The following is a 20,821-nucleotide window of genomic DNA, read 5'->3' as shown; positions in this document are numbered from 1 at the left end:
AGATATATTGTGAACTTAACAGATATAACCAATTATGTGTTATAAGCATGTTTTACTGTATATATTTAATGGTATAGATTAAATGCAGCAATAACCAGAATTTTTGTGAAAATTTTGTCCCGCTTATAGGTACCAAGTAACTATCTTGCCAAAATAAGTTTTCATGAATTTTGGATTTACAGTAAGCCATGGTGATATACTTTCTGAATATTAAGGCTATTCATTTTCAGAAATTCCCCAGTTAAAGTTTGGGATACGTAAGAGGTTTAACATCATCAACTTTCATAGTTGATGTATTCTGGGGTCTTGAGGTGTGTTTACTAAAAAGGTAGGTCATGGTGACCTACTTTCTAAACTTTATGGCATATTTTTTAATCTATAAATTCTGAACACTAATTACACTATGACATGTAGGATCAACAAACCAAACTTCAGGCTACGGGATTTGTTAATTCAAAAGTAGGTCACAGTAACCTTATTATTAAATTTTATCATTATTCACTGCGAAATTCTGTTCAACTTGGATTCTAAGAGGCCAATGATCATCAAACCTTATCATTTGATGCATCAAGGAGCCCTGGTATATGCTGACCCAAAGAAGGCCACATCAAATTTTGTCAGTTGATGCATTTTAAGACATTGCAATGAGTTGACCTTGAAGAAGGTCACAGTGACAATGTTTCTCAATTTTATGACTTAATTTTGAAATCTTTTAACTTTAAATTTTGAACAATACAACATGTAGGGTCACCTAACCTAGAACAAAAATGTGTCTTAGGGTACAGGGATGTGTCAATACAAAAGTAGATTGGAGTGACCTTAATTCAAAATTTCAGAGTTATTCATTGTCAAATCTTTTAAGCTTGGATACTAAAAGTTTCAGTACAATTAAACATCAAATCCTGACAGTTAATATGCTTTTGGGCCATGGTACATATTGACCCAAAAATAGATCACATTCATTCATCATCAGTTCAGCGTTATTTATTGTCAAATCTTTTAAGCTTGGATACTAAAAAGGTTTAGTACAATTTAATAACAAATTATGACAGTTAATATGCTTTTGGGCCATGGTACATATTGACCCAAAAATAGATCACATTCATTTATCAGAAGAGCGATTCTACGTCCTTGGGCCTCTTGTTGAATGACTCTACCATATTTTAATTGTCTTCCCCTTGAAATAGAACAGGAGCCTCCATTTGAGGAATAAAAATTCTCCAAGAATGCTTTATGGTAAGTTTGAACAAAATTGGTCTTTTGATTGAGAAGCAAACGTGAAAGATTAGGTACATCGGTGTCCATTCAGCAAACCTTTATGTGATTATTAATATAAAAAAATTTCAATACAAAAACTATCTTTTCCAAAACAAGACTCTTACTAAATTAAAAAAAGAAATGGAGCATTCTAACAGAGTACTTCGAATTGAGATTATCAACATTCTTTGCACTCAAACCCTGCTTTACTGCCTACTATTTTCTCAGTTGCCAAATCATGACCTAGGCATTTCAAACTCATATCTGGCCTGTAATACAAGCATGTCCTTTACAATTCAACAAAAAATCCTTTGGAGAAGTGTACTAAAAAAAACCTTTATTGCACATTTCTAAATTGCAAATACATTTATAAAAAAAGTTTATAAAGTACAGTGTACACATGTATACAAAATAAATTGTATGCATAAAATATATATATCAATCTAAAATTGATTCACACACCAAAAAATTTTGGTTTATGAATTAAAAAGCAAAGATGAGTATCACAGAAATTCATATGTAATAATCAATTTAAATTTAGATTTGCCAATTGTTATGATGAAGGCTGATTCACAACTTTTTGATGATTCCCATCTTTGGATATATCCAGAGAAGTGACAATGGCTAATTCACATCTTTGTATTTATCCATTGAAATAATAATTGTTAATCACAGAGGTGTTTACCCCATTCTGAAGCTTTCAGTAATGTAAATTAATGGTTGTTTCCAGTGACTTGAGCTTTGTTTTGTTTTAAACATAAAGTTGAACTTTGGTATCTCGAACACTGATATCTCGAATACTATGGATATGAAAAAGTGATGTGGAAGTCCCTCATTCTTTCAGTAATTAACCCTGGATATCTCAAATCCTCGGTTATCTTGTAGTTTTTTCTCTGTCCTGTTGAGTTCAAGATAATGAGGTTTGACTGTATTTTATTACATCAAAAGAATTGGGAAAAAAGTTCTTACAATCTACTGGTTCTTTATGTCCATAATCTCAAGTTAACAATACCCTGGACAAATTTTGTAAACAACACTGTAATCACACCTCCAGATTTATCCATTGACATTTCAAACTGATTCACAATCTCAAAATTTTGAAGATAACTAGCTATTTTTCCTAAAAATGTCCTATAATGAGGAGTCAGTTATTCATTTGTGAGGATTTTGAATGCAATTTACCCTTTTAAAGCCAAGATTTTAAGAGCAGATAAAGAATTTGAATGCAATTTACTCTTTTAAAGCCAAGATTTTGAGAGCAGATAAAGAATTTGAATGCAATTTACTCTTTTAAAGCCAAGATTTTGAGAGCAGATAAAGAATTTGAATGCAATTTACTCTTTTAAAGCCAAGATTTTGAGAGCAGATAAAGAATTTGAATGCAATTTACTTTTTTAAAGCCAAGATTTTAAGAGCAGATAAAGAAATCTAAAAGGAGTATTCTACTTAAGTATTGTAGCGTGGTCCCTTTTTACACCCTTGATTTACCAGTTAAATATTATCATATGGTATTTTGTTTGTTTTCATTGTGTATAAAGAAGTATTTCTAATTAAAGCATTGTGTATTTATAAATAATAATTTAGCATATCAAAAAATACAAACCAATTTTTAAAACCTACTGCACTTAAAAATGCCGGAACATTTTTCCCCCGTACAGGCTACAGTTTCTCTATTTCATGGAAATGGGCGGAGACATTTAGACTAGATACCATAAAAGAAGATTCTTGATATGATATTTTTCTTTCAAAGACAAATTATAATTTCAAGATTCACAATCAACTACAAATACAATCTTCTATATACAAAACTTTGGCAATAAAACGCTTAAACAATATGAACCAAACAAGTACATGCTGACCGGTCGATATAAAACCGAGTATGTTTCATCTGCGAGGTAAGTACTGGGGGCATTTACCCATAACAATACAAATCCACATGGCTTGTTATGATTCTAAACAGGTCATAAAGAGGGTAACTGCATGTAAATGAAGTCAGCAAATAGATTCAAAATCCCAATACTTTTAATTGGAAAACATGGAGCACAAAGTTGTACAATAAAGATATTTTCACTCAACCTTTATACATATAATATACACATATTTCAAACTTGACTCTGAACAAACCTGTACGTGCTCTGTGTTTAAGAAAGATTTGAAGTGTGTACCTGTCACTGATTTCTATTGATATTCATGAAAATCAAAGGACCCCATCCTCAACACGCAGCTTCATATGTTGTCTTTATCTATTGTTTGACATTTTTAGATGATGACTAAGTAATAAAGACATTAGTTGATAATAAAATTTAATTCTGAAGGCTTTCAATAAATGTTCGAAATTTAATGAGTAACCACAGATAAGCCTTATTGAGACTTGTTCTTTGACTTGAACAAACTGGAATCTACACTAACAGAGGATGCTTCCACATTTCTTTGACTAATCTAAATCATGGCTTTAGATTTTTAAAGACTTTTCCCCAATATATTTCTATGTAAATATTTGATCTTCTAAAGTGGCCCCACCCTATTCCTGGGGGACATGATTTGAAAAAAAAAAATTTAATCTACACTACTTGAGGATGCTTTGGTATTACTATCACTAATCATGGCTTTGCTGTTCTTGAGAAGAAGATTTTTAGAGATATTTCCTATATATTCCTATGTATAACTTTGATCCCGTATTGTGGCCCCACCCTACCATAGGGGGTCATGATTTGAACAAGCTTGAATCTACACTACCTCAGGATGCTTCTATATAATTATGACTAATCATGGCTTTGCTGTTCTTGAGAAGATTTTTAAAGATATATTCCTATATATTCCTAGGTACACTATTGATCCTCTGTTGTGGCCCCATCAGTGGTTCTGGAGAAAAAGATGAAATTGTAAAAAGTTTACAACAACAAAGATGACAGACAACAGACAAATTTTGATCAGAAAAGCTAACTTGAGCTTTTGGCTCAGGTGGGCTTAAAAGTAGTTCGGACTGCCAATACATTTACCCCTGGTATTCAAGATATCTGTGTTTGAGTTAATGAAGTCCAACTGTATGTACAAAATGTAGGAGTAAAGGGAGGGAAGATATGCCTGCACCTCACATAGGTGTTAACAATACATTACATGATTCTTCCCCTTATTCAGGGTGAATCACACTGAGGTGTCTGTCTGAGACTTAAAAACATGTACCTGAGCATGTTTATAGTCGCTGGTCTTATTTTTACAGGGATGTAGTAAATCTAGTAATCCTGCAGCAGTGATGGACAGGCTCTGGCACATCAAAATGCCGTCATTCCAGAAATTCACCTGAGGAATCCCTAAACCATCCTCCACATCCAGGCTTAGGTGATTTTTGTCATCGGAGAGAAATCTGATAAATTGATGAAGGGTCTTGGACTCAGGGCTGTCAATCATTTCCTGAAATGCCCTCTGACCTCTCCAGACCTCCCACATCATTAAGCCAACTCCATACATGTCATGCTTAAAGCTGTATTCTGTCTGAGATGGTAATGACAAAACATCTCTGTGGAAGTACATGTATTTTTTTAAGCCTGTTGCCTCCTCTGGAAAATTGCTGGCATTCAACCTTTGAGGATATGTAATGTGGATGAGCTTTATTCTTTTATTTTGATCAACCTGAAAAAAAACAACATACATTATACTGAAGAAAAAAATACCAGCTCCCTGTATCATTTACATGTACTGCAAATCTAGATAACAATCATCTTGTATTCCTGATCTATAATCATGCTTAAAAAACCATTTAGACATCAATAAATAAAGAAACACTAGAAATAAAGAATTGTTTTGAACAAGTTTAGTTTACCATAACAGAATCTTGGGAGACATCTAAATGGACTAGCTTTTTGGTATGCAAGAAGTCCAGCCCACTGATAACTTGCTCCATGTACAGATAGAGAGTATGTATCTTCTCTACAGCCTCAATTGTTTTCGAGTCCATGAATTCTCTGAGACTGCATTTTACTGGACAAAGGACAGGCCAAATAAAATGATGTTCTGAAGAGCTTCTTAAAATCATGCAAAGAAGTGGAATGTTGTACACAAATTTGTTTGATCTGCAAATACAATTTTGCTTTTTAGTTACCTTAGCATTGGGTCAATACTTTAAAGATCAACATTTCAATGGATATGAAAAGTTTCAATTCTGAAATCAAAGATGGATATTCATTAAAATTTTGCAACTAACATATTAAGATTTTCATACAATAGGTACCCCCCACTGTACTTTATCAACTGATAAATCCAACACAGGTTTCACAATATGCTTATATTAATATTTTGATCTTGTTTTTTTTTTTTATCATCCATAATATATATACCTACAAAAAGAGTGTCATTCCAGATTCATCAGAATTTGAGCTATTGTGCTTCATATCAAGTGTTGACACACACTTACATATATATATAGAAAACTGTATCCATAACTATTGTTAAATTATCCACAAAATTGTACAGATGTCTTTATTTTCACCAATCTCTACGTTCTAAATATGAAATCACTAAATTGGGGGAGGGGGTGTTTGGATCTAAATAATTGCATCACATAAAGCACATGATACAGATGTGGTTAACAGACATAAAAACAGACGGATGGATAATTACCTATATGCTTCCTCTACTCTCATATGTTCCATGATGTTCACTTCATCAACGCTATAACAGTTCTTCACAACAACTACCTCGGCATGATCTCCAGTTTTACTGACATCTTTAGATATTACTCTGCAGGCATCTCCAAACAAACCCTGCCATAGAACTCTCTCCTCTTCAAAATCAGAAAATGACATATAAGAAGTGGGGGTTAATTCAATCTTGTAGAAATATGTCAGCCTTCGTCGAAATCTTTCAAACCTGACTTTTTGACTTGAGCAGTTTTTGGCTATAAATTCCCTGGTCTGTTTCTCCTCTTTCCTTTTGTCCAGCAGAGTAAGCTCAGCGTCAATCTGCTGGAGAACTTTCCTCCTCTGATTCTCCAAATACTTAAACAAATGAGAAACCTCCTTTTCCATAATGGGTTTCATTTTCATGGGGTCACTTGTTGACTTTAGAATGCCCTCTGCATACTTCATGAGTGAATGTCGAGGATCCTTGCAATACTCTGCCTCCAGCATTTGACCTTTAACTTTCCTTGCTAATTCCCTTATTCCCCATACTGGTAATCGGACAAGAGCACCAATCAACAAAACAGGAGAAAAGGAAATTCCCACTAAAACCTTTAATCCTAAGTTAATGTTGTCAAATTTTTCTGCAATTACAATGGGCACAAATGGCTCAGTATTCTCGTCAATTATATTCACTGATTGATTATGTTGAATATACCTCTTTTGTAAATTAAACAACTTTGAGTCAAAATCTGGAAACTGCTTTTGAAAGTTTTTAGCCATGTTAGCACCAAGTACCTCCAACTTTTTGTTTTCAGTCTCCCACTTTTGAATTTCCTCTGTTATACTATCATACAATTTGATTCGCACTTTAATTGTTGCCTCTTTCCACTGAACATTGGAAATGTTCATAGTCTGTGTAAAATTACACAATTCCTCTACCTTTTTCTCATTCTGCAGGTGATTTCTTAGCTCTTTGATCAGATCCTCTAGGCCTTTATCAAAATTCTTCTTTTCTACTTCAAAGAATTCATATACGTCTTTCTTTAATTTTGTAAGATCTTCTACTGTCTCCTTGTTTTTGATCATCCTCTGCTCTGCAGTTAAATGGACATCAGAGAGACTACTCTCTATTGACATAGCTGCCTTATCCAAAACCTGCTGTAGCAACCTGTAAAAACAGAACATTACTCATCAGAATTCTTTGTAATTTCATAACAATTTAAGTAGAGCCTAATTACTTATCAAATCAGTCCAAGAGTTTAAACAATCCGTTGCATACTGTGTATTTTCTGTGTTTGAGCAAAAATTAGGTAAAAAATGTCTAGAATCTAATTTCATCTGTCTCGACACCTTAAAAATAAATAACTCGACACCCTTGTCTTTTGAAAATATATGTTTTAAAGTTATACCCAGCCATGAGGATTGTTTTCAGCTCTTATTAACATCATGAATTAGTGTATCCATATAACATTCACCTTGCTGAGTTCAACAGCTGTGTGTTTCTGCTCTCTGGAATGAGATTGTTGATCTTCTGTAAAATAGCAGCAAAGCGACCTACAATAAATTTTTCTGGGGTCTGCTGTATAAACATGGCTTCTTTTGTGGACAGTCTGAAGATCTGGTCCTCTTTACATCCTGGCCAACCAGTAGATTCTGTACACAGCTTTTTGACCGTGTCTTGATAAACTCTACTTCTCTCCTCAAATGGTACCTGTACAGTAGTATAAATCACTGAAAATTAAGTATGACTGAATGGAAGCCCAGATGTCTCTGATGAGACTCTAACTTTTTGCTGTTTTAATTCAGGAATGATGCCATTTCTTCAAATCATACCAATGGTGGTTCAATGACAAATATGTACATTGATAATATCTTACCACATCTCAAAATCAGAAACAGCTTGCATTTGTTTGCATCTCAGTATATAATCAATAAATTGAATTCCACTATGCTGTTGTACATTTATGCAAAGTTTATTTTTTTTATTTTTTAATGTTGAATGCATGAACATCCAAAAGAGATAGACTGATCTAAAGAGATATTTACTTCTTCTCAAAACAAAGACATTTCTTAAAGACAAAGGAATCCTTTCCAGAATCCAAGGAGAGAAACCTTGTTCTGAAAGAGATGTTTCTTTAAAAGTAATTTTTGTGGTTAAAAGAGATATCACCTTTTAAAATTTAGTAATGAATTTCTATTACATGAAATGCAAAATGTGTAAATAATGTATTAGGGCTAGAAGAAATGTGCATTTTTTTTTAATTTGAAACTTTCCCTTCAAACTCTTTCCACCTATGAAAAAATAAAAATCAATGAATGTTTATCCATTAATAATTCTGTCCGGCATTCACAACAGATGGATGTACATGTAACTGAAATCAAGTAGGAATTGCACCTACCTGGTCCCACTTGTTGCAGATGAATATTGCACAAGTTGATCTGTAATCCTGTTCATCATGAAATGCTTTTTCCACCACCTTCTTCAAAAGATATTGAAGCTACAAAAAATTACGTTTTTCAATATTTTAATTCCATGTATGAATTGAAAAGAAATTCACATATATTTTGAATGAACTGAGATAACTTATTTTTGATTAAAACAGATTTGAATATACGTACATGTATCAAAACAGAGGTAACTAACAGAAAGCAACCAATAGCATTTTGTCTGTTGCATAACAGGAACCAAACCTATGTAAATTTTTATCTTTAACTTATTATTTATATATTTTAAAATACTCTATAGCTACCTTAACTATCATGTATTTGATTTAAGAAATAGTTACCCTGTCTGGAGCCACCCCTCCAGCATTTTCACTGTTGATTATGTAAATAAATGCACATGCTTTGATGAGATAGTCCAGTACTATGTCAGTCATTTCACCCGTGTCAGCAATTCCTGGACTGTCCACTATCAACAGACCACTCTGAAAGTATTATTGAATGATAATTTCTACTAAGACTAATAGGGTTGGGTATTGGCTGGAAATTTCATATTGCAATATAATGCAATATTTTTTTATCTGTATTGCGATATGTATTGCAATATTTTCAATAACAGTTAAAATGATTTTACCTTTTAACCTCCATATATAAGCAGAATGCATGTAACTATTATAAATACATTGTTACAAGAAAGTTCTTGATGATTTCACTACAGTTTTGCGACAAAATACTACCACACAACAACGACCTTACTGTTTTGCGCGATTGAACATGTTTCTGACATATCAAGTTTTACATTTTACCTTAGAAATCTGAAACCCATGCATTTTGCCGGTATATCGGTACTGAAAAAAAAACATATCGCAATACGATATTTTTTGCTAATGATCACAGTATACCAGAATATCGATGTTATTGCACAGCCCTAAAGACTATATTTGTGAACAAGAAAACTTAAAATATATTTAAGTTTGGCATATGCCAAGTTGTACCATGAAGGAAGAAAATGCAATAGACCCAGACCTGGATTGAAACACAGTTCCCTGGACTTCTGACATGTACTCGACTAACTAAGCTACCTGGCAACTGGCAATGAAAACAAAGATTCAAACCCAAGACAACTGAACCCAAGATAAGGGGCTTCCCACTGAACTGGCCATGGGTAAATGAAGAAATTCCTTCTCTCTTCAAGCATATTTTCTGTAAAACCTTATCATCTTGAATAGGACAGAGATAAAGCTTTCAGATATCCAAGGATCCCCAGATAATGAGGTTAAAAACTTTTAAAAAGTAGTTGGGACTGCCAAATCACTTTGATTCATTATTGAATTGAAGATATTGATGTTCAAAATAATGAAGTTCAACTATATTATTAGAGAACACAGTCCAAGCTTCTCTTGTTAGGCATTTCATATGGCTTTTCCAAGGCATGGTTATGACATTAAATATAACAGGAGTGGAGAGAATGCACTGGACAAGACCAGGACTCAAAACCAGGTCCTCAGAACTTTAGATGGGTGCCCATATGACAACCGCAAAACAAGTGTTCCAAAGATACAGATCTGAACAGTTGACATAGGTATAGCATCAAACCTACTGTCAACCTACTTATCTTTTATCTAGGACAGCCAGTGTATGTGTATGAAGTTTAATGTCCATCTAATATCACTCAGATTAGAGAATTTGATCACTAACAAGCACAGGTGTCTCAAGATATTAAAATAAAACCATATTGGAATGATTCTTTTAACATTGTCCATTTGTTGATAAAAAGACAATTAATTGTAGCAATCTACTTTGATATCAGGATTTTGTGAAATTAGCTAGTTTATGGTTACTAAGTATATGGATCTTAACATTCCATGTCTGTCATTAAATTAATACCTTCAAAATGTCACTCGGTAGAAAAATTTCCACCCTTTTATAGAGAGACTTTTGTTCTCCTTTCTTCTGTATCTTGTCACTTAGAGCTCCTTGCATTTCTTGTAAACTTCCAAAGCCTATCTCCATCTTAGACTCAGCATTGTCAATGGGATGGAAGCAGGCTTTATAATCATCTCCGTACTGTATTTCACAAATGGTATTTGTGTTACTTAGTAAAGAGTGAGGCAACAGCTCACATCCCAAGAGTAGGTTAATAAAGGAGGATTTTCCTGATCCTGTCTCTCCTGAAATATTCAGTGCAGAACTAGTAATTTCAATAGTAAATTGTATACAAAAGAGATATGTTAATGACAGGAATATAATGCTCTAAATTTAAGTGGGTAACACTTGATCTGAACTATCGAGGTAGACTAGCCTTCCCCATCCATTATTGTATAATGACTACATTTCCCTTAACATTAAATAAATCTCTGGTTTTTGCATGCTAAGTTTTTATGATATGCATTAATTAATTTAAAATCCTTCTAGCTTAAAGTAAGGTTTATGAACATTTAATTCTGTCCTGAAACTTCAAAGCAATGCTTTGGAAGACTCAATATTTTATTTAAAAACGAGAAACTTTACTTTTGTTTTTTTCACTCAGCAACATATACTGTCACTTATAATTCATAACCCAACTTAATAACTTCCTTATATGAAAGTGTGAACTTCAGATTTCCTTATCATCTGTTGTGGTGTAATGTTCATGTGTTTTGATGAATAAGTTTTACCTTTCTCTGTATATCATGTAATGCGTAAAGTATCGTTTCAGGTTTCCATCTTTATTGCATAATATTTTTTAAATCTTTCCCAAATGGTTTGAAATATCAAAAATTCAAAGCATTGTGGCAACGCACTTTGAAAAAATTACGCACTTTGAAAAATTTTTTCAAAGTGCGTTAAAACTGGGACAAAATCAACGCACTTTGAAAAAATTTTTCAAAGTGCGTTAAATTTTGGACAAAATCAACGCACTTTGAACATTTTTTGCAAAGTGCGTTAAGATTGTACATCAACATTTTTTACGATGGAGACACTTAACGCACTTTGAAAAAATACGTATAAAACAAAAATTCTGGACTTAGATTTTCAAAATAGACAGCATTAATTTGTTCTATTTCTTCCGAAAAACTGATGAATTGATCTACCCTCATCGAGAACGAGGAGAAGACATGTAGTAGGTCCCTCAGCCCAACTCTATCTTTCCTACACAAATATTTGTATTTACATAATTGGTATGACATTGTTATTATTTCTCTGAATAAATTTGAGTGAACAAATAATAGATAAAAAATTTATATGAGCTTTTCTGAAAAAAAAATAATTACGCACCCTATTATAATAAAGAAGAAAGCCACATAACCTTTATTCAAAATGTATCCACACTGATTCCTCAGAAAAAATGCATTTACATGGTAATTAAAACATGCTTTTTGACATGTATATACCGGAGCATTTTTATGATATCAAATTACAGATTTGGAAGTAATCTGACTGCATAACTTTTTTGAGAAAAAAAATTAGTGAACGAGGTAAAAATTTCAGTCGAGTGAGTAATGTGGCTAAGGTTTATTTTCTTACCATCAAATAAATGAGTCAACCATTGTTTCATATATGTTCATAATAGATAGATGAATATGATAGAAAAATAGATGAGAGAGAGAGAGAGAGAATTTTCATGGCATGGAAAAATCATAATTGCTCCCTTTTTCCTAAGAAAAATGAGATACTTTAAGTCAGTTATCGACACCTACATCTACCAAACTTATTAAAGACTGGATAAAATTTAAAAAAGAAAAAAAACTGTGCTATTAAACAATCATTCCTCCATTACTTCTAAGACCCATTTCCCTTTTATAACAGTTACGAGAGCCTTTGGAAACAAGACAACTCCTAAAAATCTTTAAAACGTCTACATCTCAGATTCTGACGTCATCATCGAAAAGTTGTCCAACCAGGTTCAAAGAATTATTATAATTATTTATCATACCTAAAATTTGCAAGAATATATTGACCAAGCTGTGCACATTTTTTCAAAGTGCGTTAGTATGGTCGATATTAACGCACTTTGAAAAGAAATTTTTTTTTTTCAAAGTGCGTTAACGTGGTCCCAAAATTAACGCACTTTGAAAAAATTTTTCAAAGTGCGTAATTTTTCAAAGTGCGTTGTAACAAAGCATACAATTAGAATTTACACTAACTACTCTAGTACATGAACACTAAAACTTTTTATTGGACAAATAAAACCTACTAACACCTATTTAAGGGCTCATATACCAGTACTACTTTTACAATTAAATTTCTCATTTATAATATACGCATGTACTTTCTTAAAAATATTAGCAGTTACAACTTCAAGATTAAAATGTATCAGCAAACAGCATTGATTCATTTCATTCCAATCAAAACAATACAAAAGAACCAGTTATTATGAAATACTCCAATACAATTCAATATTACATTATTCTCAGACACATTGTTTTTTTGTTTTTTTTTCGGGGGGGGGGGGGGGGGGGGGGAGGTTCACTGTTTATATAAATTGTATTCTATGATTTCAGTTTCGACTATGAGGTATAGAATAGCAAACTGATTCACATAAAAGTTTAAAAAAACAGGTTTGATGATGTGGTGCTTACTTCATGCAAACTACTATAAATTTCTGTTATGAATCCTTAGAGATCTTTATGTTAAATGATGGATTCAGTAGAATACAATGAGAAACAATATATAAATATTGCATGTAGTTGAGTGTAACATTGACAATTTTCACCCCAAGAAAACCATTGTCAACCTTGGCTGTGCCTCGGTTGACAATGGTTTTCTTGGGGTGAAAATTGTCAATGTTACACTCAACCACATGTACCAGTAATATTTATTATATTATACTGAATGTTTTATATAAATACATAATACAGTGAACCTTGAGCACATAAATTCTGCACAGTCAATATTTTTTGGAGTATCACCTGTCGTCAAGCAATGTTGACTGTTGCTACGCTAGAGGACGTGGCTTAATATTCAACGGGTAATAGTGTTTTTTAATAAATGTTTCTCGACCTATCAGATTCAACTTATTTACATGAAAGTATAAAATAACAAATTACACAACATAATATCTACAGACTGAGCTTTCTTCTTCACAGAAATTTTTATAGAGATCACATTTGTTCTCATATTTCATCCCATCTATTAGATAAACTTTATTTATCTCTTTTTTTGGTCCCTTTACTAGATTAGGCAATACAAAATAAGAATCAGACAATAATGTTTTAAACTTTACTTGCCTGAAAGTCAAGTGAAGGGAATGATTATCCCTGGTAGAGAAATATCTAACATTAAATTTTACAACCTTTATTAACCAATAAACTTTTTTTTCACAGGATACATCAAACACTGGTAAAAGATTTCTTTAAGGTACTGATGCAACTGTCCAGTTCAATATATTTTTGACCAAATTAATTAAATTTTAACATGTGCTGAAATCCAAATAAATAAAGTTCAAAAATATCATGTAAAATATCCTTAACTTTAACTTAAGATAACTTAAGATTCCTGTAATACAATTAAATATTAAGGAGTAATTATTAATAGTATGGAGAGGAGAAAACTCTATCCATTAGGCTATATCAGGTCCAGCTGCAGACTTTGACTTTTTTTAAAAAAAAAAGAACTCTTGACTTTGACTTTTGCAAGTTTCAAGGCCTGTAAATTAAAAACTAGAACTGTCCAAAATGGACAAATACCCCCACTGTTTTTTTTATAGAAGGTGCCAAGTCACTAATACTAGTATTTGATGGATCTAAGAGGTGTTGACAATTTGTTTAAACATTTAGAGTGAAAGTTTATCAGTAACTGTTCATTACATTTTTAGTATTTCTCTATTAAAAGTAAAGATAAAAGTATGGATGCATTATTTATCCATTTTTTTTTTACAGTGACTATAGGTCAAGATCATGACTCACCCTCAGGTCATAGGCAATTTTTATATGAAGTGGAAACTCCCAATATCCCAACATTATTCTCCTTAAGAAATATACCGACCGGACACGAATTATGAACTTTTCCTGTCAGTGACCTTGAACTTGCACAAATGGCCTTGGGTCAAGGTCATGACACACCCTCAGGTCATAAGCAATCTTTGTGTAAAATGGGAACTCACCAAGTTTATCCATAAGAAAGATATGGACTGGACATGGATTATGAACTTTTTCTTTCAGTGACCTTGAACTTGCCCAAATGACCTTGGGTCAAGGTCAGGGCACACCCTCAGGTCATGAACAATCTTTGTGTAAAGCAGTAGATTTTAATGTTCCTCTGTAAGAAAGATATGGACCGGATACGTTTGCACAGACAGCTAGACAGACAGACGGATGGACAGACGGACAAGGTGATTCCTATATACTAGTGATGGGACATCGGTTAATTTTCATAATCAATCATCGGTTGGAATCGGTTACTGCTTCCGATGCGATTTTACCGATTATAATCGGATGTCATAGTTTTGTATATAAAAAGCAGACTAGTACAATTATTTCATATTATTTCTTTCACATTTATATATAAAATATATAATATATTATTTTCTTTGTTGTTTTGCTTCTTTTACACTTTCTGAATATGCACCTTTCGGTTCTTAATCACCTCTGCTTCGTGCTAGTTGGCTAGTATCAGATGCAGACGCCATTTTCTTTAAAATAAATTTTAAACCAGAAATGGATATTCCGGAATGTATTGTATTAGAAGTATGTTTCCGATGATCGATTATGAAACATTATAATCGATCATCGGAATCGGTAGCATTTTTTCGTCGACAATCGATGTTTTCTGATTATCGGTACAACACTACTATATACCCCCCCCCCCCCCCCCCAAGGAAAACTTTGTGTGCAGGGTGGTATAAAAAATCACACATTATTGATATTCTAGTATCTGAATGCTTAAATATGGTGCAGGTACAGCTTTGCCCACTTCAACCCACCAAAAGTTTGCTTGCATGAACTAATGTGGCTTTGAGAAGTTCCAACATCTAGCCACAAATTGTTGCAACTCGAGAGAAAAAGGCCTAAGCAGTTAAACTTTGAATTCTGGTCTTCATAAAATACCCATTAACCTTGTTAACATTTTATCTTACCTAACACCATGATTGGACAGGTCATATTTTTGCTGAGTAACTTGGATTGTTCATTTTCCAGATTAGTAATCAGGCTAGGAAAGCAATGATCAAGATGATCCAAAAGCGTGTCACCACTCTGTTTTAAATCATGAAGAGCCTGAAGGGTAGACACATAAATTTCACCAAGCCTCATCCGAAGGATGCTGTCATTTTCAGCATCAGATGATAGACCTTGTATTACCTGAAAAAAAAAAATGCAACAAACAAAAATTATATGCAAATTATATCGTTGTGGTTCAATGTTCAGACAAAGTGAAAGAAGCCGTTAGCTGCACAGATTGATAACTCACACTATCACGCGACTTTCTATCCTTCAATAAATGGCGTTTCAGGGTACAGCGAATTTCACCAATATTTTTTAGACCTGATATATCGATCTCTCGTTCTCTAGCCACTTGACGTGTTTTCGGAAGCTTTAACCTGTCTAATTCATCCTCTTCCATCTTCTGGCGTCTGCTTGTGGGAATTGTTCAGCCGAACTCTACCCGACTTTTAGAATATCAAAAATGGCAATAGAGAAGTTGTACTTTATTGTTTCGGGGGCAAACTCCAAACTGTCCATATTATTGTCCATATTATCCTCGAGTGTCCATATTATTTAAAATGTTCTTATCCAGTAGTTTTTATATTCAAGATTAATATTTTTAATTTTAGAATAACAATGTTGAATTTCTAAAGGAAAAAATGCAGATTTACTAATATTCCCACTTTTACCTCAATCAAAATGGAAGACTATTAACTTGGTAAGAAACACAGGGTTGACAAAACATTTTAAAATAACTTACCAGTAGTCTTCATAAACATTTCTTAATGGAGATATGACTGCAAAAGTGTTAACTTCCGAAAATAAATTAAATAAAAATTACTCTCTTGTTTCCTCTGATCTAAATGTCAGACTATTTCCTACATGCCAACTTTTGAAAATTCCCATGGGGGATTTTGCGCGTGACGCTTTAAATTCGCGACATTTTGTCGTGAAAATAAATGTTTAAATTCCTTTTTTTAAACTTATAATATTGATATCACTTATTAATACATTTTAAAGGATAAATAATACCAAAAAAATCTTCCTTCCAAAATTCAAGTATCTTTACTTATAAATAGTACCTCTCTCACCATGCTCAGTAAAGAAGTGATATCTATTCAGTTAAACAACATTGTGTTTGACAGAGACACATAATTTGTGATATCTATTTATTTAAACAACATTGTGTTTGACAGAGACACATAATTTGGTGAAAATCATGGGAAAAATTACAACTTTCAGTTCAATAATTTTATTACAAAGTTTTCAAAATATATGAGGATTTGTTACTGTAAAGTTTCTGGGAAACATTTGTAAAATTCTATATTTACATTTTACACAATTAGAATTTCCTAATTAGACATTAAATTGAAAGAAATATTGAAAAATTGCAATGCATTTTGTGTGTGTATGTGTGGGAGATAATAAAATTTGTTTGTGGTATGTACCTTTAAATATAAATGTCATTTTATTCCCTATTAATAAGTAAAACATGATTAATTTTATCACGCACACACACATACACACACACAAAACAATTTGAACACAAAAATTTACTAAAATCATCAATTATTTAAAACAAGGATACCCCCTATCCCCCAAAAATTAAAATTGTTATAGTCATGATGAACTATCAGTGTGGAAAAAAAGATCTTGCATGACAGTGCATTTTCTGTTGAAATAAATGCAATCATTTACATTGTATACAATTTATTACAGTGACCTAAAAATGGATCCAGCTTTGTTAAAAGAGAGGAAGGCTTTTATAGACCGAGCTAAGGCCCAGCCTGTGGTCGAAAAAAGAAAGAAAGGCAAAGATGTTTCAGAGGACAGAGCAGCAAAAAAGCACAAGTCCAGTTCTTCATTCAAACCAAAGAGTGAGTCCAATTCAGCCCCATTTGATTATAAGAGTTCCTCTGGTAGCTCTCAGTTCAAATTCGCTATTTTGGCAAAGATAGTGAAATACATGAAATCCCGACATTTAAATGGAGACACACATCCTTTGACAATTGATGAGATTCTAGATGAAACAAATCAGTTGGATGTGGGCAGCAAGATTAAACATTGGCTTATCACTGAAGCACTGAACAACAATCCTAAAATCAAAGTTGTTGAAAATGGGCAGAAATATGCTTTTAAGCCCAAGTTTGACATTCGTGATAAAACAAGTCTAATGAAGTTACTGAAGTATCAAGACCTGCATGGATTAGGTGGTGTGCTGAAAGAGGATGTAGAAGAGTCACTTCCTAATGCTGAGAAAGCTCTCAAAAGTTTGGGGGAACACATCATCACAATAGTTAGACCAAATGACAAAAAAGAGATTCTGTTTTATAATGACAAGTATTGCAGATACAAAGTTGATGAAGAATTTCAGAAACTTTGGAGAGGGGTTTCAGTAGATGGACTTGATGACAAGAAAATAGAAGAATATTTAGAAAAACAGGGAATTTCCTCTATGCAGGATGTTGGATTGAAAAAAGCAGCTCAAATTAAACGCAAGAAAGGCGGCGGAAAAAGAAAAACATTTAAGAAGCACAATGAGCATTTGGATGGAGTATTGGAGGATTATTCTGAGACAGTCAAATAATGGAGATCTTGATGGATAAAATTTATCAGGAAAATATGCAGCATATGTGTCAGTGACTTTTGTGAGCAGATTAATTAGATTCTTTTCCAAACCATCAATTTGTTCAATTGCTCTAGTGTTCCAGTCACCCAATTTTGTGACATTTTAAACATATTCAGTACTTGTATTTTATTTTCTTAACATGCTTTACGAACAATGTGCAGTAAAACATGTACAAAAAATGGGATGCTAAGCATAGGAAAAATCATTTTGTTTCATATGTAATTTATATCTTTTTGACATTCAGTGGTATGAACTTTGTAGTGTCAAAATTTAACTTTGCTTTAAGCAATTATTTGCTATGTGCATTTCTGTGTTCATTGTAATTCTGTTTCACTGTATCACAGATTTAATTGTCATTTTTTACATCTCCTCGAGTTACAAATTGTCAGGTAAGGTTTTTTTTTTTTACATGAAATAAATGTTTGAATGCAGAAATGAATTTCACATAACTTCATTGTCATGTAAATGACACTTATAAATACTGAATTATCTATTGAAGGACAAATACAGGAGCCCTGTGAATCTAAAATTAAAATAAAATGGTTACAATGCAATGAATACAGTATTTCATATGTAATCATACTGACAAAATAGACCAGTGGGTTTCACATTTCAAAAATTTAAAAATGATTTTGAAGAGACTGTTTTAAAAAAAAGTATTAAAGATTTGAGTAAATTCAGTATTTGGAGTTCTGAAAGTCTGAGTATACTAGTAACAACTCAAGCTTTCCATATGATCATAGAATGGAAAGAATTAGATTGTGATGCTGAATTTAAGAAGCATAGAAAAGAACATTTGTACATAACGCTGCACAGCATTTCAATCTCCATGACTGTTTTTTGCAGCTTCTCTTCCTTTTGTAAGCCTCTGCACCCGAATCCCCAACTCCACCCCTTTTCCTCAACTTTGTTTTAAGTATCTTTGCAAAACTGTAGCTCTCTGGGAAGGAAAATTCATACAGATATATTTAATTTGTCCGGAGAAGATGGGCGTATCTGGCATGTGATCTGCAGGCCAGAGTCATTTATAAATACAAAACGTGTAGTTTTAATGTCCACCATTGGTCGGCTGACCACAGCTGGACAGACTTTACAGTCACACACATAGGAGAATGTTATATTTGCAATGAAATACCTTGTCAAATTGTGATATTTCCGCTTATTTTAGAAGTCACGATAACAAGGTAACACTTCAGATATATAAATAATACACACCCATAAGATAGAAGGGTATAGTTAAATGCAATTATATTAAAGTTTCAGTATGTTGGAAGAATTGCTTTCGATATAGGTGCAACTGAACCAAAATTTATTTATTCTATTGTAATAAATTAGTAAATAAAATTAACCTGACAAACGACTTAATTGATTGCATAAAAAATTAAGGTCAGACGACACGTTCCTAGAAAATATATAATTTTTTCCAAGAACTAGTCATTGAAGTTTAACTTCCTAAACAAGTTTCCTCATCGAAAATTGAGGTACCTTACCAGGCATTTGGGCAAGATACCAGAGGGCGATATTTCTTGTATAATCCTTATGGGCAATCTTTTAAATTGCCGATGTCACAATTTTTGGTGTACTTATTATTACAAACATATTGAAAACAAGTTAGAAATCACGAGAGAATGACATTTAATAAATTTTGATATAATACCAAGGTATACAAAATATATATTTGGGGATCGTGTCGTCTGACCTTAACACTACATGCGAGGATCGAACCAAAAACCTTTTAATTCCTGAGTGCTTTTGTACGAAAGCCTATTAGGATCAATCTATGGAGGACAAAAATTAAAAGGCGTTATTACGCCTTTCCAGAAGGCATTATTATGCCTTTTGAATAGCCATTATTATGCCTTTGACAGGTCATTGCTTTTGAAGGAGGGCAACCTCCCCCCTTCCCCCCCCCCCCCAAAAAAAAGACAAGCAAACTAAATACAAGACACCCCCCCCGCCCCCCGAAGAAAAACTAAGTTGCCTAAACTCGAGGACATCTTTTTCTAACTTATTGGCAAAACTTTTTATATTAATGCAATAATTTGTCAGAGTTTGACCCTACTGCAATAAAATTTTCAGGGACCAAGCAGCCAGTAGATGAATTTTTATATTTAAACTATAGCAAGACTATTCTCCCAAAAAGTAGGGAGGGGAAGCCCCCCCCTCCCCCCCCCCCCACTCGCACTACCGGTCTGTTTGAAAAAGGCGTTATATCCAAAAATGGAAAGACATTATTTTATATTAAAGCTATATATGGCATATCTGAGCTAAAAAATGAAAACACAAGGTTGAGTGTAGATAAACATGATATATGTTATTTACGTTCAAATTAAAATTTTTACCGATTTTGAACTTGAATAACCTCATGTTTGTATAGTTAAATTGACTTTAAATTGTGTCTGTTATTTAATTGCGGAGTCGGTAAATAAATCGGTTATTGTTTTGTCAATATAATTCAGGCACGTACGTAGCGTGACCATAATTTTTGAAAGGGGTTGGACAGTCATAAAATTTTGACAAATAAAAAAGAAAAAAAAAAGAAAATTGGATATTGCCAAAAGTTGAAAAACTTTTTTCGGGAGTGGGGTTGTTCTTGGGTTACCATACCGCAAAAAAAGAGGGGTGGGGGTGACTGTCAGTGAAAATGTTCATACTAAATTAACAGCACCCCCCCCCCCTCAAAAAAGGAGCAAATTGGAAATTATCCAAACTCAAGCAATCTTTATCGGGGGAGGGGGGTATTAAATTAA

General features: G+C 33.1%; 2 protein-coding genes across 2 annotated transcripts in view; one reads left to right on the top strand and one right to left on the bottom strand.

The window, feature by feature from the left end:
* LOC133184456 (transcription initiation factor IIE subunit beta-like) overlaps positions 1-18,506 on the top strand; it is a 52,288-nt gene extending 33,782 nt beyond the window's left edge. The window contains exon 2 of the mRNA XM_061319544.1: positions 17,162-18,506. Coding sequence (XP_061175528.1) covers positions 17,172-18,029 — 858 coding nt within the window. The 5' untranslated portion in view covers positions 17,162-17,171 and the 3' untranslated portion in view covers positions 18,030-18,506. The remainder of the gene's footprint in view (positions 1-17,161) is intronic.
* LOC133184451 (uncharacterized) lies at positions 1,737-15,867 on the bottom strand. Its single transcript, XM_061319535.1, has 9 exons — positions 15,708-15,867; positions 15,376-15,598; positions 10,206-10,489; positions 8,663-8,803; positions 8,276-8,374; positions 7,352-7,587; positions 5,875-7,044; positions 5,078-5,327; positions 1,737-4,887 (listed from the first exon to the last, which is right to left on the bottom strand). Exons 1-9 carry the CDS (start codon positions 15,858-15,860, stop codon positions 4,402-4,404), a joined length of 3,042 nt encoding a protein of 1,013 aa, XP_061175519.1. The 5' UTR covers positions 15,861-15,867; the 3' UTR covers positions 1,737-4,401.
* Positions 18,507-20,821: the final 2,315 nt, after the last annotated feature.

The sequence above is a fragment of the Saccostrea echinata genome, unplaced genomic scaffold (assembly GCF_033153115.1).
Source record: "Saccostrea echinata isolate AGI-Se365-2 ecotype Australia unplaced genomic scaffold, CSIRO_AGI_Sech_v1 ptg000010l, whole genome shotgun sequence".
Taxonomy (NCBI): domain Eukaryota; kingdom Metazoa; phylum Mollusca; class Bivalvia; order Ostreida; family Ostreidae; genus Saccostrea; species Saccostrea echinata.
Note: the sequence above shows the minus strand (reverse complement) of the source record. Positions and strands in the feature narration are given on the sequence as shown.